This window comes from Callospermophilus lateralis, chromosome 3, assembly GCF_048772815.1.
Source record: "Callospermophilus lateralis isolate mCalLat2 chromosome 3, mCalLat2.hap1, whole genome shotgun sequence".
NCBI lineage: Eukaryota > Metazoa > Chordata > Mammalia > Rodentia > Sciuridae > Callospermophilus > Callospermophilus lateralis.
This window is the reverse complement of record NC_135307.1, coordinates 36505-52288: the sequence shown is the minus strand read 5'-3', so window position 1 is coordinate 52288 and position 15784 is coordinate 36505. Positions and strand designations below refer to the sequence as shown.

The following is a 15784-nucleotide window of genomic DNA, read 5'->3' as shown; positions in this document are numbered from 1 at the left end:
CCCAGACTGGCCTCAAATTTAGAATTTTCATTTCTCTGTCTCCCTAAGTAGCTGGGATTATGATGGTGTATACTACCATACCTGGGTCCTCTCCTCTTTCAGTGGAATACCTGCTACTTCCATGCACTTTATGGTTGCTGGTACAGAGCAGGCAGTGGTGGTGGATGGCCAGGGTCTTCTGCCCAGGATTAAGTGAAGCTGCTGGGGCCTACTGTGGAGGGTGGTGGGTGAGGCAGACTGTTGAGGTCAGTTTCCCTGAGGTGGGTTGTTGGGATGGAAGGCTAGAGAACTAGGGGCTCTGAGTGAGTGACCACCAAGGCCAGTATTCCTCACCATCTGTTCTCCCTCCTGTTGGCTCTGACCCTCCTCCAGACCCCTCTTCCAGGCCTGCCTTTCTTCTCCTGACCCCACCCCATCCCCCAGACCACATCCTCCATAGACTCTGCCTAGACCCCTCCCCCAAGGCCCCCACATCTCTTCTCCAGATCCCTGCCCTGTCCAGACTGTGGCCCTCCTCCAGACCCTACCCTGTTTCCAGGCCCTGCCTCTCTCAGCCACAGCTCAGGGCACTAATTGACAGTACATTTGCAGTAGTGCACAAAATAGCCTGTTGAATAAACATTGATGTTCTACATGGATGAAATATCTTGACTATATCAGGCTTTGATGGAACATGAACTGAATTCAGGAAAGTCACCTTTTTTTTTTTATCTAGATCATAAACATTTGAAATAAAATCAGAATTTGTGAAAGGTCAGGTAACACTTAGCTGTGAGACCTAATGATCCCAGGGTCTTTTCCAGTGGGAGATCTCCCAGCAGCAGTTCCAACTTTGCTATGCTAATGGATCGATTGAGTTTTCTTAATTTAGTTGTTTTGCAATGTCTGTATTTCCTAGGAAATGCCCCATGTCCACCAGGTTTTCAGTTCTTTTTAATTTTCTACAGAATTCTTAATCCTGTGAACTTCTGCTGTTTTCCCTCAGCAATATTTTTAAAATATGCTTTCTGCTTTCTTGGTTTTCCATTGAGAAACTTGTCTTGTTTGAAAATTCTCATGATAATCCTAAATGATTTTAATTATTTTCTGCTTATTGAGATGTCTTTGCATACTGGGTATGCAGCTCAGTGACAGAGCACTTGCCTAGCAATTGAGAGGCCTTGGGGTCCATCCCAGCACCATACACACACACATATATTTTTACACACACACACACACACACAATGTCATTTGCTAGAACTCAAGCATCAGAGGTATCCAGAGATATGTTCAAAAACATTTTGTATTTACACACACACACACACACATACACACACACACACACACACACACACACACACACATATATATATATATATATATCTCACAATATCTCTTCCAGATTTAGATGAAATTTTTCTAAGAAAAAATTTCAATGTCAACTATTATATTGCATGATTCTTTTTTTTTTAACCTTTATTTATTTTTATGTGCTTTTGAGGATCTAACTCAGGGCCTCGCACATGCTAAGGAAGCACTCTATCGCTGAGCCACAACCCCACCTGATCCTTTTTTTAATATTTATTTTTTAGTTGTACACAGTACCTTTATTTTATTTTATTTATATGTGGTGCTGAGGATTGAACCCAGGGCCTTGCACATGCTAGGCCAGTGCTCTATCACTGGGCCGCAACCCCAGTCCCCTGCATGATTCTTTTTTTTTTTTTTAGAGAGAATTTTTTAATATTTATTTTTTAGTTTTTGGCGGACACAACATCTTTGTTTGTATGTGGTGCTGAGGATCAAACCCGGGCCGCATGCATGCCAGGTGAGCGCGCTACCACTTGAGCCACATCCCCAGCCCATCCCCTGCATGATTTTTAAAACCACTGTAGATGAAGTTTTCTCAGGATCCAAGTCGTTACAATGTGTAAGAGACAAGTCAATAGCTGAGTTGTGTAATTAAGAAATATTTTTTACTAAAAATAAATTTTTAAACAAACATTTTCTTTTCTATTTTTCAATTTAGAAAGCATATCCCTATGTCTTATTAAAGTTCTACATTTGTTTATTTTTTATGTGGTCCTGAGAATCGAAGCCAGTGCCTCACATATGCTAGGCAAGTGCTCTACCACTGAGCAACATCCTCAGGCCCTAAAGTTTTACATTTATAAAAAGTTGTTTTCTTATTCATTGCAAGCAAGGGATTGGGTCTTCTGATGAGCATGATGCTTTGTATATTGCCAGGAATTCTTGTTGGAGAACTCTGTTTGTGTTTTGTATCTGTTTGAAGTATCATTGAAAATATACCATTATGTTTTGAGTTCAGAAATTTGAATTTCTTCTTTTGAGGTTATATGTTTATTAACACTAAGAGTTATTTCATGTGAAGTGCCATAATTACATTTTATCCTAATGATTGTGCCCCTATGTGCTTATAAGTTGGCTTTTAGAGCAGAATTGAGTATATTGCACATCTGCTGGGTTTCTTAGAAAAGTACATACACTTTTTATTATATTTAAAAAGCTATCATATTTAAAAAATTATCATATTTAAATTAGTAGAAGCAGAGGTTAGATATGTTAGCATTGTGAGCTGAACAAAGTGCAGGTTGACTTTAATTATTTTTGGGAGGTTGATATAATGGCTTCTTCCCTGTTCTATTCCTGCAATGGTTGTCTGTGATCAGTTGTGTGGCCTGGAGAGTTTTTGTTCACACTGGGTGTTGACCTCAGGGCCTTGTATGTGCTTGGCAAGCACGTAGCTACATATATCCTTAGCCCTTTTTAAAATTTAATTTTGAGACATGGTCTTGCTGTATTGCCCAGTTGAGCCTCAAATGTATGATCCTCTTGCCTTAGCCTCCCAAGTAACTGGGATGACAGGCATGTGACTGGCATGTCCTTGTGCCTTGTGCATGCTAGGTGAGCTCTCTACCATGGAGCCACAACCCAGCCTGGAAATGTAGTCATGTTTAAAGTTTTATTTGAGTATCTTTATCTTTATACAGAAATTTCAAAGGAAGCCTCAACCTGACTTTGCCCTTGTGATGACTTAGGTGCACTATCTCAGATGTATTAACATCTTAGACCATTTGTCATGAAGAATAAACACTAGTATGTTATAAATAACTGAAGTTGTATTTCCTCTGGATTCTCAGTTCTGCCTCTTCCTGTTCCAGGACCCCAAATGAAATCCAGTCAACATGTCTCTGTAGACTCCTCTTGGGGTGACAGTTTCTCTGAACTTCCTTGTTCCAGTGACCTCGGCACATGGGGAGGACCTGTCAGGTATTTGTAGATTGTTCTCCTTTGGGGTTTACTTGTTTTTCCTCACATCTAGACTTGGGCCATGGTCTGGGGGAAGCAGTCACAGAGGTGGAGAGCTGCTCTGTCATCTCAAGCCCTCAAGGTGAATGTCACCTTAGTACTGAGTGTGCTCAGCTGGCTGGGGAGTGCCTTTCAAGTTTCCATGTTTTTCTCATATTTATCCTGGGGCTGTGGGTCTGGGGCAAGCAGGTCACAGAGGGGGAGAGCTGCTCTGTCATCTCAAGCCCTCAAGGTGAATGTCACTTTAGTACTGAGTGTGCTCAGCTGGCTGGGGAGTGCCTTTCAAGTTTCTGACTGTGGAGTTACTGTTCTCTGCATGTCCCTATTGTATGTGTTTCTGGAGGAAGTCATTATAGAGGGCCCACACTTAAGGAACAGGGAGTTAGCTGCACCTCCTTGATGGCCTTGTCTGCCTTAGTTATGTGGTATGCTTCTTCACAAGAGGTTTCTGCACAAGAGAATTGCATGTTGTAAATAATTTATCTCAGTTTATAGCTTTTCTTTTTGTTCTGTCTTTCACAGAGTATACAATTTAATTTTTTCATGTGATGCTGGGGATTGAACCCAGGGCCTCACATATGCCAGGCAGGTGCTCTACCACTGAGCTATACCCCATCCCTTTAAAAATCTTCCAGGCTGGCCTTGAATTTGCAATCTCCCTGCCTCAGCCTTTTTTTTAAAGAGAGAGAGAGAGAGAGAGAGAGAGAGAGAGAGAATTTTTTAATATTGATTTTTTTAGTTTTCGTCGGACACAACATCTTTGTTTGTATGTGGTGTTTGAGGATTGAACCTGGGCTGCACGCATGCCAGGTGAGTGTGCTACCGCTTGAGCCACATCCCCAGCCCCCCTGCCTCATCCTTTTGAGTAATTAGGATTCTTGGCATGCAACACCACACTTGGTAAAAATTTGATTTTATAAAGTCCATGCTATCAATATTTTCTTCTGCCAATTTACTTTTAGTATTGTGTGTTAAAACTCATCACCAAGGGCTAGGGATGTAGCTGAGTATTGTAGCTGAGGTTGTATGTAGCTGAGGTTGTCCACCATGTGTGCTGCCCTGCATTTGGTCCCCAGTTCCAGAACACACACACACACACACACACACACACACACACACACAGTATCACAAAGATTACATGGATTTTCTTCTGTTTCTCTTTAATTTTTTTTTTCAAATTTTAGTTATGGATGATTATGAGTCAATTTTTGTGGAAATTTTGGTTTGCATATACTTTCATTTCACTGAATATAGTTTTCAAAGCTTGTTAAATCACCACTTTTTGACAAATAGTGTTTAATGGGTTTCATTTCCATTTGAATTTCCAAAATCATGTGCCAGGTTTCTCTTCTTGCAACTAAAAGGCTCAGGGGCCACTCCAGGTAAACTGGGCTGACTGGGCTGTGCAAAATGACCACACAAAAGATACAAATACCTTTTTCTTTGGGGTCGTTGTGACGGCTCCTCTGACCTTAAGGGTCCTCAGGAAGAGAGAGAGAGAGCATGCACTGACCCCTTTTATTGAGGAGAAGCTATTCAAATGAGGCAAGGGGTCAGGTTTCAGGGGGCTGAGTCTATCTTCATGATGTCCACTGTCAGCAGGTTGACTGACACCTGGGTAGGCCACACCCAAGGACACAGTAAGAGAAGGGGACCCACAAGGCACTTCCATGGAAGATTCTACCCTAAACAGGGCAAGGGTTATATCACAAAGGAACAGGTGAGCGTAGGTCCACCCATGGGCTGTAGCAAGACAAATCCATGCCCCAGACACCGACCCTCGAACCCAAGAAGGTGGGGAAAGCTCTGCCACATTTCTGTGACTGAGCGCCTCAGCACCCAGTGGGGGAGTGTGACTCAGTCACGTCAAAGTTGGTCTCCCACACAGTTGCCTCCTGGACTCCCAGCCCCTGAGCGGACAGTGGTGGTCAGCAGGAGGATGCCCACTTCCTGGGCCCCTGCTTGGCCTCCCTAAGGTCCCCGCCTGGCCCCTCAGCACCCTGTATCAAGGGCTGCACCTGAGACCAGGTCTCTCCCTCTTCCCAGGCCAGCTGCCCCTCTCCAGGACTGACCACTAGGCCAGGACCAACTCCACACAGACCTCACTCCCAGGATGGAGGCTCGAGCCCCAGGACGGCCTTCCTGTTCACAGCACTGCCTGCCCCTGCCCACAGCACAAGCTGCACTCTTCCACCATGACCACGGGGACCCCAGGACAGAGACTCCCAGCAGCTGGCAAGCAGAGCCGTGTGCAGCTGCAGGCCACCTGTGTGGGGACCTCCAGGAGCTCTGTGCTGAGCCCTCTGGAATCAGGGACTCAACGTTCTATGTCACTCTTAGCATGTGCATTTGAGGAGGGCAGCGTGGAGCCCCTGTGCAGGCACAGTGCGCAGGGGCCTCTTGGGGTTATGCAGGGAGTTCACATTCCACATTACCTCCAGCCTAGGTACGTCCCTGAAGACCCAGAAACAGACACTGGAATGAAAACTTGTGTGTGAACATTCACAGCAGCACCATGCACAAGGGTCAGAAAGGAGAAGTGACCCAGTTGTCCACTGAGGAGGAATGGGGAACAGGACGAGTCCATCCACATGATGGAATATTACTCAGTCCTGAAAAGGACTTCAGCTCTGACACATGCTACAAGTGGGACGGACCTTGAGACCTGGGGCTCGGTGAGAGAAGCTGACACAGAGGGTCACATAGTGTGGATTCCATGGGCAGGACCTATCCACATCAGGCCATCGAGACACAGGCAGTGGGCAGGTGATGGGGCTGGGCAGGGGACTGGGTACTGCTGGAGTGCAGGTGCCTTCCAGGGGTAAATGGGCTGTTTGGAAGTAGAGGCGCTGGGCGCCCAGTGCTGTGAAGGCAACTGATGTCCAGCTCGATCCCTGGCTGATGGACTTGTGCACGTCCAGCACAGCTACAGCTCATGCTCAGGTTCCAGCTCTCAGTGACCCAGCACCAAGTGGAGGCAGAGAGGCCAACCTCAGAGACACCAGTGTGGCCACATGTTCTGGGGAATGCAGGTGACCTGTGGGGACCTTGGAGAACACACAGGGGCATTACAAGCTGAAGCTGGGTGACACTGGACATAGCATGGGGCAGTCCTGGGGGGGACCACATCCCAGGGCAGCAGCTGCACAGATGACGTTGAGGTGGCCACATTTATTATCAGCTGTGAACAGCGGTCAGGCAGGGAGTGCCCTGCCAGAGCCGAGCCTGGCCTGACCCCAGGGACGGAGGCCTGGCTCAAGCTGCATTGGACAGTGGGGTTCCTCAGCCAGAGAAGTGGCAGGATGCAAGGCCTCTCACCCCCAGGCCCAGGACCTGTGGGAGGAGAGGGTGGAGGTGAGTCCCTGGGCACAGCTGAGTCTCCCGGCAGCACCAGCCATGGCAGTGCCAGCCACACCAGCTTCCTAAACCTCCCGTAAACGTCTCTGTGTACAGCAGGGCACATGGGGCCTTGGGAGGGCTGTTTTCCAGGTGGACAGATGTCCCCATGGATGCTGCCAAGCCCGCTCCAGTCCCCTAGGTCAAGATGCGTTACACCTGGCCGAGCAGTCATGGCCAGGAGCCAAGCTGACCCTGGCAGGGACACCCCACTGACCTTGAAGACGTGTCCTGCCTGCGGCTCCCGCAACAGCTGCTCTGGACTCAGGCTGTCCGCTGCAGAGGTCACGTACAGGTCGGAGTAGTCAGCCCCCCCGAAACAGCAGGACGTCACCCTGGACACTGGCATCTCCGGGGTGCACAGCCGCGTCCCTGTAAATAAAGCTCAGGTACATCCCTGAAGCCCAGCCACCCATCTGCTGCTGGACCCCAGGTGGCCTGACTGTGCCCTCTCCCCAGTGGGGCCCTGGGCCAGCTGGTTCTCCCTGGCACCTGCAGCACTTGATCCCCAAGTCTGCCCTTCCTCATGGACTGCAGGGGTCAGCAGGGCCACCTGGAGCCCAGGAGCTGGAGAGGCCAGTCTCCTGGAGGGAGCTGGACACATTGTAAGAGGTTGGTCCTGTCCACATTTGCACCCCAGAACCTGTGATTGGGACCTGGTGTGGGAACAGCGTCTCTGCAGAAGTCGTTAGTGAAGGGTCCTGAGATGGGCTCCTCCTGGGTCAGGGGGCCCTCATGCAATGGCCATGTCCTCCCAAGAGACAGAGGAGGGGACACAGACCCAGAGGAGGAGCCCCGTGGAGACAGAGGCAGAGACTGGAGTGAGGGGCCACCTGGATCCCAGGAGCTGGAGAGGCAGGAGGAGCCTCTCTGGAGCTCATGGAGGGAACTGGACACCATGGTAAGAGGTGGGTCCTGTCCACATTTGCACCCCAGAACCTGTGAGTGGGACCTGGTGTGGGAACAGGTCTCTGCAGAGGTCGTTAGTGAAGGGTCTGAGATGGGCTCCTCCTGGGTCAGGTGGCCCTCATGCAATGGCCGTGTCCTCCCAAGAGACAGAGGAGGGGACACAGACCCAGAGGAGGAGCCCCGTGGAGACGGAGGCAGAGACTGCAGGGAGGGGCCACCAGCCCAGGGCCACCTGGAGCCCAGGAGCTGGAGAGGCAGGAGGAGCCCCCTGGAGCCTGTGCAGGGAGCTCAGCCTGTGACCCTGGTCCAGCCTCCGCCCTCCAGGGTGGGAGAGGACAAGGTCTTGTAGTTTTCAACCGCTGGTTTGTGGTCATTTTCTACATCAGCCCCTGTGTTCCCTGCACTGCCCATCTGCACAAGTCCCCCTGTAGCTGGACAAGCAAGTGGTCCCACTCCTGGACCCTGAACACCGTGGCACAGAGCACCCCATGGCCCCTCCTTGACCGACTGCCCTGTGCACACACCTGTCTCGGCGTCCATGCGGATCACCCTGCCTCCATCAATGCAGGCCACCCAGAGTGTCCCCGTGGTGTCCATGAACAGCCCATCTGGCATGCCTTGCTCTGGCTCCAGCTGGCACACCAGTCGTGGGTTTGCTGCGGCAGGACAGACAGAGGCGCGTGGCCCCTCACTGCCCAGACCAGGGGGTGACATAGTGTGGCCTCAACAACGTGAGGGAGTGACAGACCCCGTGGTGCATCTGGGACCCCAGGAGGGGACTCAGGAGGGTGTGGGGGGCTGGCCATAAAAGGCCCTCCCCGAGAAGGGCATGGGGGGCTGGCCATGGTTGGTCCCTCCCAGTGAGGGCTTATGGGGCGGGCAATGGAGGCCCGTACTTCAGGGAGGATGTGGGGAGCTGGCCATGGAGGCTCCTACCCCAGTGAGGGTATGAGGGGCTGACCACAGAGGCCCATACCTGAGGGAGGGCGTGCTGGGCTGGCCAGGGAGGTCCCGCCCAGGTAGGGCATGGGGGCTGGCCATGGTGGCCCCACCCATAGAGGGTGTGAGGGCTGACCACGGAGGCTCCTACCCCAGGGAGGGTGTGGGGGGGGCTGGTCACGGTGGCCCCATCCAGGGAGGGTGTGGGGGCTGGCCACGGAGGCCTTCCTCTGGGGAGGGCGTGGGGGGCTAGCAACGGTGGCCCCTACCCAGGCCTCCTGTCTGCACGTCGTAGTCATAGGACTGCACAGAGTAGTCCAGGCCGTCCACGTGGTAGAGAGTGTGATGGTCCAGGGACCAGTCCAGCCCGTTGGGGATGCCCAGCTGGTCCAGCTGTCTGACCACGGAGCGGTCAGCATAGAGTGTGTACAGGGAGCCCTGCCCCGGCTCCCACACTCCTGGGGCGGACGCCTCTGGCATGGTGCCTGGAGAGAGTGGAAGGTCAGTGGTCAGCACCCTACCCTGTCCTGCCCACCCCACACAGACCCGCTGTGCAGAGAGCTGTGGTCACCCTCAGCCGGGGGACAGCAGGCAGGATGGCCCTCAGGCGGCATCTGTGAGTGAGCCTCTGTGCTGGGCGAAGGGGGGACCCCAGGGATGTTCCACTGGGAAGAGTCCTGCTCAGGCAGAGGTGCAGGGCCCTCAGCCGCACGTGAATGGCCTCTGGCCACTGCCCCACCCTGGCAGCTTCGACCCTCCCAGGGTCCTCTCTGGGCAGGGATCTGGGAAGAATGACATGGAAGCCATGGGCTTTGGAGCGGGAGGGAACCTGTGGGCTGCCCAGCACCTGCATGGCCCCCGGGGGCCGCTTGCCAGCAGCCTGGGGAGGGCTCCTGAGGTCCCCACCCAGCTGGCACCCGCCATGATGGGAGGCTCTGCAGGTGGCCTGGGCCAGTCCTTTCAGCAGCCCACCTGCCACAAACCTCCCAGCGGGGTCCACCTTCCCGTCGTTGAACCTGTTGTGGGGCTTGTCCCTGTCCAGCCAGGCCGCCCACTCCACCTGCCCCTTCTCCCAGTCCAGGAGGCCAAGGCAGGTGCCAGAGGCCACCACATAGCTGCCCTCTCGGTGCAGAGCCACACAGCCAACAGGGTCTCCTGGGAGGACAGAGGACAGCAGGGTGGCCCAGCTGCTGCTTCTCCAGGAGACTCCACCCACGGGGCTCCCGCCAGGAGGCACCATCAGGGCACAGAGCACATCTCAGCACAGGACCAGTCCTGCTGGACCTGCGTGGACCACCTCTCTGCACCCCCTCCCCACGATGGCCACCACAGGGCCTCCAGATGGGACTGGAGGCTGCCAAGCCTGCCTGCAGGGCCACCAGGACTGCAGGAGTGGAGAGCGCTGGCCTCTCCTCACGTCAGTGCCAGTGTGAGAGCCGGGGGTGCCCCTGAGCCCTCAGGTAGGACGCTGGGCCTGGGACAGGCTCCACAGGAGGGTGCCTGAGGCCAGACACAGACTTGGGGCCAGCCCTGATCTGCAAGGGGGACAGTGGCACCTGCCCTTGGGGAGGGTGAGGGTGAGTGGGGGATGTTCCCAGAGTGCTGCTTCTGATCCTCAGAAAACCCACAGGGGTCATCAGCCACACAGGTGTGCAAGCCCCACAGACACACAGGTACCTCCCAGGTGTGTGAATCCACAGGGGTCAGCAGTCCACACAGGTGTGCAAGCCCCACAGACACACAGGTACCTCCCAGGTGTGTGAATCCACAGGGGTCAGCAGTCCACACAGGTGTGCAAGCCCCACAGACACACAGGTACCTCCCAGGTGTGTGAATCCACAGGGGTCAGCAGTCCACACAGGTATGCAAGCCCCACAGACACACAGGTACCTCCCAGGTGTGTGGGTCCATGAACACACATGAACCTGGAAAATGCACAGTCACCCCCACCCTAGCTCCTGAGTCAGGACAGGTGCATGTGTGGCATAACCCGGGGTCAGAGCCAGGTGCAGGCTCCACACAACAGCCAGAAGGATGTCAGTGTTTCCAGGATTTAACCTGGATGACAGCAAGCCCGGCTTTGGTCCTTCCAACTATAGCTATACACCAGGACTTCCCACCCCATGGTCTGTCCTGTGCCCAGGGTGTGACAGCCCACACTTCAGGGGCTGTGGAGCAGGGGGACAGGTGCTGAAGAAGCAGGTGCCCCGGCTGGGCCCCTGCAACCCTCAGGCCACGAGTGATGCTGGACACCTGTGGCAAAGGTACCAACGAGCCCTAGGACCTCAGGGACATGGGTCCACAAGCAGGCAGGACAGCTTCAAAGCTAAACAAGCCCCAGGACTTCAGGGGACACGGGGCCCTGGGCACATAGGATGGTCTCACAGCTCCCTTCCCAGGAGCACCTGAATCTCCAGGGGACCCACACTTCCTCAGGCCCATGTTCTGCAGGCCCCAGGCCCACTTCCTCTGGCCCAAAGTCTCCACCTCTCAGACCCACTTCCTTTGTCCGACCCTCTGCAGCCCCCCAGGCCCACTTCCTTTGTTCCACCATCTGCAGGCCCCAGTTCCACTTAAGTCTGCACCTCCCCAGAGAGTGGGTTCCACCAGCACACAGTCCTGGTGTTGATGTCCACAAACACCAGCTGCCCGGTCTCCTCTTCCCACATGGGACACTCCCCCATCCTGTGCCTGTCCCGGATGACAGCCTCGATCCTGGGGGACGCCATGGCCTGGGAGGAGGACAGGGCTGTGAGTGCCCTGTTCTCTGACCCATTCTCCTGGTCATCAGGTGAGGGCTGCTGCACCATGCAGGCTGGGCGCTCCCGGGTGTGTGACATCCTGTGGTCTCAAGGACAGCCCTCTTCTGCTCATGAAGCCTCACCCAGGCAGACAAGGGGATGCAGAGAGGGAGCCGGCCGAGCCCACGCCCCTCCTGGCTCCTCTGTGCCTCGTGTCACTCTGCATGACCCGAGAGGTCGACAGAACGTGCAGGTGCCCCGTCACTTGAAGAGGCACCCCCTGGCAAGGTTCCAGGAGTCCCCCTTTCCCTCTGGTGGCACAGTGTGCCCACCTCCCCCACCTTCCAGGCCCCCCACCTACAGCCTGGGAAGCAGGGGCTGCTAAGCTGAGCCGAGGTCCAGGTGGGCCCGGCTCAGAGGCTGGGGTGGGTGCGATCTGCAGGTGGCTGGCTCCGGAGCACACACCCTGGCTTCTCCGCCCAGGAGACCTCTGCCCCAGAAGGGCTCACTTCTCAATGCTCCTGTTTATTGGGTTGCTGTGAGACCCCTGCGCTCCGTGGGACTCAGTTCACAGGGCCCTTCCTGGACGGCACCAGGAGGCCCAGCAGGCCAGGGCTCCCATACTGGGGCGGCTCACGTGCTCCTCAGCCCTGGTCCTGTCCTGCTTGCTCAGCTCTTGGGACTCCACCGCCCTCTGGCCTCAGCCAGCTGAAGGCTCCACCAGGTGGGGGCAGCGACTCCCTTCCGCCCTTCCCTCCCCGTCCCTCCCTCTGTGCTTCCCCAAATCAACAGAGCCCCAGGCGGTGGCATGTCACCTGCTGTATCCTGCAGAGCCAAGGTAGCAGTTGCAGGAGTCACCCATGCGCTCTACATTAGAGTGGGAGAAGCAGCAGCCCCTGGGACCTCGCTTCCGTAGAGACCCCCGAGGTTGCAGCCAGCGCCCCACCAGGCATCGCTGAGCCTTCCCCTTAGGGCCGACCATTCAGCTCCCCAGCCCTCCTGGGTTCTCCCCTCGCACAGGTGCTGACCTGGGCAGCGGGACACTGTGCTCCTCTCCTACTGCAGAAGCGTGCCAGCTTGCAACTGGGGGTTCACGGGCTCACCCAGGCAGGCTTACAGGGAGCACAGGCTTGGCCGGGCAGGCGCAGAGGGACGCAGGGGAGGCTCGGGGAGCCCTGGGCAGGCACACGGGACGCTGGACAGGCGCAGAGGGGGCGAAGGGGAGCCCTGGGGAGGCACAGAGGGCACTGGGCAGGCGCAGAGGGGGCGCAGGGGAGGCACGGGGAGCCCTGGACACGCACACGGGGCGCTGGGCAGGGCTCTACTCACAGGCATCCTGTAAAGAACGGACTGCTGACCCCCGAGCTTCACCTGCTGACCCGACCCGGCCTCGCACACCTGGCTGTGTCACCCACACGTTCACAGGCACCAGCGCCCCCTTCCCCGTCTTCCTCCGCCCTCTGAGATGGTCTGGGCGCCACTCCCCCAGCCACAGGTTCCTCCCGCTGTGGAGCAGGGCTTGGCACAGGCATGTGGTCCCCCGTCCCAGAAAGGAGAGGTGCTGGTGGTGGAGGTGGAGTCCCCGCATTCACGTCTCCATGCCGCTAAGTGAGCCCAGCTCCTCCACACCCCAGGCTCCAGCCCCGGAACCCAAGGACCCCAGGCTCCACGGTCCCCTCCCCGTGGGCTAGAACCAGCCTTTTGGGTGAAGGACTCCCTTGGGAACCTCCTCCTCCTGGGTTCCAGCCAGCGCTCGGCAGCATCCTCACCCCAACCCTGGTCCCAGAGCTCCTTAGGGCCCCGGACTGCAGGCGCCTGTCTGGGAGACCACCAAGGTGGATGCTGGGGGCTGGTTCCTGCTCCCACAGCCCAGGAGAGGCCACTGCCTGGGTGGAGGGGGTCTAAAGGAAAATGGATGGAGAGCTTAGACCTGGAGCTCGTCCACTCCATGAAAGGTGCTGTGGCTCTTGGGAGCACTGGCTGCAGCCAGGGGGCGCCCCCTCACCCCGAAGGCTCCTGCTCAAGGGGAGGTCAGTGTGTAGCCCTGGCTCTCACCCAGATTGGGAGGGGCCCTCTGGTCCTTCTGATTGGCCCTCAGGGTGTGAAGACAGGCCAGGCCCCCCTGCTGGGCAGCCTGCACTGGTCGCTGGAGCCAACCCCAGCATGGGTGTGTCCACTCACTCTCTGGCCACAGTGGGCAGGACACACACCTACTCTGCAGGGCTCTTGTAGAAGCAGACACCTCCCAGGACCACCAGTGATGTGCAACTCTTCAAAGCTAAGGGGACATATTTAGGGAGCCATGTGGGACCCTGAGGTCAAGATGGCTGAGGTGGCCCCTGATCCATCCCGATGGCTCTCCTCTCTATGCTCAAGCCCAGGACAGACAGCAGCCGGACAGTGTCAGACCTCACGACATCTTGAGCATCAGGACACAATGCTGCCTTGGCTTGGTGGGAAGGTACAGTGGTCTGGAGAGAGAAACCAAGGGTGGCAGGCAGTCCCTCGGCTGGGCAGGCAGGGTGATGGGCCTCCATGCAGAGCACCTAGCTCTCCCAGAGACACACTGTGAGGGCGCAGAGCCCCACACGCCCTTTGCTCCCACATTCCAGGGGCCCTGGCACCAAACCGCTTGTCATGCCCCTGTGACCCCACAACAGGACGCCAGGCACCCACCCTTCTCCGCTCCCTGGTGGTCCGGCCGTCCACCTGTGCTCGTCCTACACCTGCCAAACGCTGACCCGTTCCCAGGCCCTGCCTCGAGTCCCAGGCAGCTTCCTTCTGCACCTGGGGCGGATGATCTCATCTGTCTCATGACTTACACCCTCTTACCTCCCATGACTCCCCCGTCTGTAGATGAGAACACACGGGCTCCCAGACGGGACTCCGTGCCCAGAATCCTGCTTGGAAGTCTATCAGGCATCCCACATGGGCTGGCCCACTCACCCTTGCTCCCCTGCCTTCCTCCTCCTGTCAATCACCTGCCTTCCTCCTCCCCACCTGGGATGCCTCATCATGTCCTACCCCAGTGGGGTGACTAGCACCCCAAGTGCACTGGGACCTCGGGTAGGGCTTCTTTTGCATGTAGGGTCTCTGCAGATGTAATTAGGTATTGATCTCAAGATGACACCATCCTGGGTAAGAGTGGCCCTCATGCAATGGCCGTGTCCTCACTAGAGACAGAGGAGGGGACACAGGCACAGAGGAGGACCCACGTGGAGACGGAGGCAGAGACTGCAGTGAGGGGCCACCAGCCCAGGCCACCAGGAGCCTGTGCAGGGATCTCAGCCTGGGGCCCCTGGCCTTGGCCTCTGCCCTCCAGGGCTGGCAGAGGACAGGTTCCTGTGGTTTTCAACTGCTGATTTGTGGTCATTTCCTACATCAGCCCCAGTGTTCCCCTGCACTGGCCAAGTGCTGAAGGGCCACCTTGGCACTCCCGCCATCTGTAAAGTTCCCTCTGTAGCTGGACAAGTCCTGCCTGGAGCCTGTGGAGGGAGCTAAGCCCTGTGACCCCTCCTCTCAGCCTTCTGGCCTCCAAGGCTGGGGGAGAAGATCCCACTGGACTGGCGAAATGGTTTAAGCCCCTGTGACTCTTTGTTTCCAAGCGCAGGACACTAACAGGGCCATGAAATTGCATCCAAAGTTGGCCCCTCATCCCAGCCTTCCAGATGTCCTGTCCACCAGGCTCCTTCCACCCCCCCCACCCCCCCTTCTCAGCTCTGCAGCTCCCTGGGCCCTGGGGCTCCTTCCTGCTCAGTTCTGCAGCTCCCTGGGCCCTGGGGCTCCTTCCCCCATCCCCCCTTCTCAGCTCTGCAGCTCCCTGGGCCCTGGGGCTCCTTCCCCCCTCCCCCCTTCTCAGCTCTGCAGCTCCCTGGGCCCTGGGGCTCCTCCCCCCCTCCCCTCTGCTCAGCTCTGCAGTCCCTTGGGTTTGGAGCCTCTTCAACCAGGTCTCCCTGGCACCACCCTCTCCCCGTCTGCTCCCCCAGAGCAGGAGCCTTGTGCCAAGTCAGTGTGAGCCTGTGTCCCCTATAGTGACTCCTCTGATGTCCTGCTGCGACCCTGCTGGCATGGGGTGGGCTCCCCGACCAGAGCAGGGCTCAGTCACCTGGACAGTGTCCAGTTCTCACCCTCCTGGTGACACTCCTTCCTCCCTGTGGGACAGCTGGAGATAGTTTGCTGGACCCGGCCTGCTGGCCCCACGACCCACTTTGCTGTCCATTGAAGCCGTGATGGCCCTGAGGCATCTTGGGAGGTGCAATGACCTGTGTGCTTGTGGTGAGCCCACCAGGCGGTACTCCCTGTGGGAGACCTGCTGGAGTGACTCGCTGGACCCCAACACAGGCCTAGGCCCTGGGGTCATGCCCCCTGCCCCCTGGTGGGTCAGCTGGCTCCCTCTGTCCAGAGCATGAGACCCTGCCCTCCTCTCTTTGGGTCTGTGAGTGGTGGCACTGCTTTATCACGTCTCCTGTCTAGGAGTGGCCCCCTCTGGG

The 15784-nt window shown here is 56.2% G+C and overlaps 1 protein-coding gene across 1 annotated transcript; it reads right to left on the bottom strand.

Moving 5' to 3' along the window:
• Positions 1–6581: 6581 nt before the first annotated feature.
• LOC143411515 (regucalcin-like) lies at positions 6582–10995 on the bottom strand. Its single transcript, XM_077108998.1, has 6 exons — positions 10959–10995; positions 9526–9708; positions 8823–9038; positions 8139–8270; positions 6923–7077; positions 6582–6642 (listed from the first exon to the last, which is right to left on the bottom strand). The coding sequence occupies exons 1-6, from the start codon at positions 10993–10995 to the stop codon at positions 6592–6594; spliced, it is 774 nt and encodes a 257-aa protein (XP_076965113.1). The 3' UTR covers positions 6582–6591.
• Positions 10996–15784: the final 4789 nt, after the last annotated feature.

What these genes read in the sequence shown, in the direction of transcription:
- LOC143411515 (XM_077108998.1), bottom strand. Translation starts at nt 10,995, where the DNA reads ATGGGCCTGAGGAAGTGTGGGTCCCCTGGAGATTCAG. An exon ending in TGGGTCCCCTGGAGATTCAG is followed by an intron (nt 9,709 to 10,958) that starts GTGCTCCTGGGA and finishes CTGTCCTCCCAG; the next exon opens with GAGACCCTGTTGGCTGTGTG. An exon ending in CGCTGGGAGGTTTGTGGCAG is followed by an intron (nt 9,039 to 9,525) that starts GTGGGCTGCTGA and finishes CACTCTCTCCAG; the next exon opens with GCACCATGCCAGAGGCGTCC.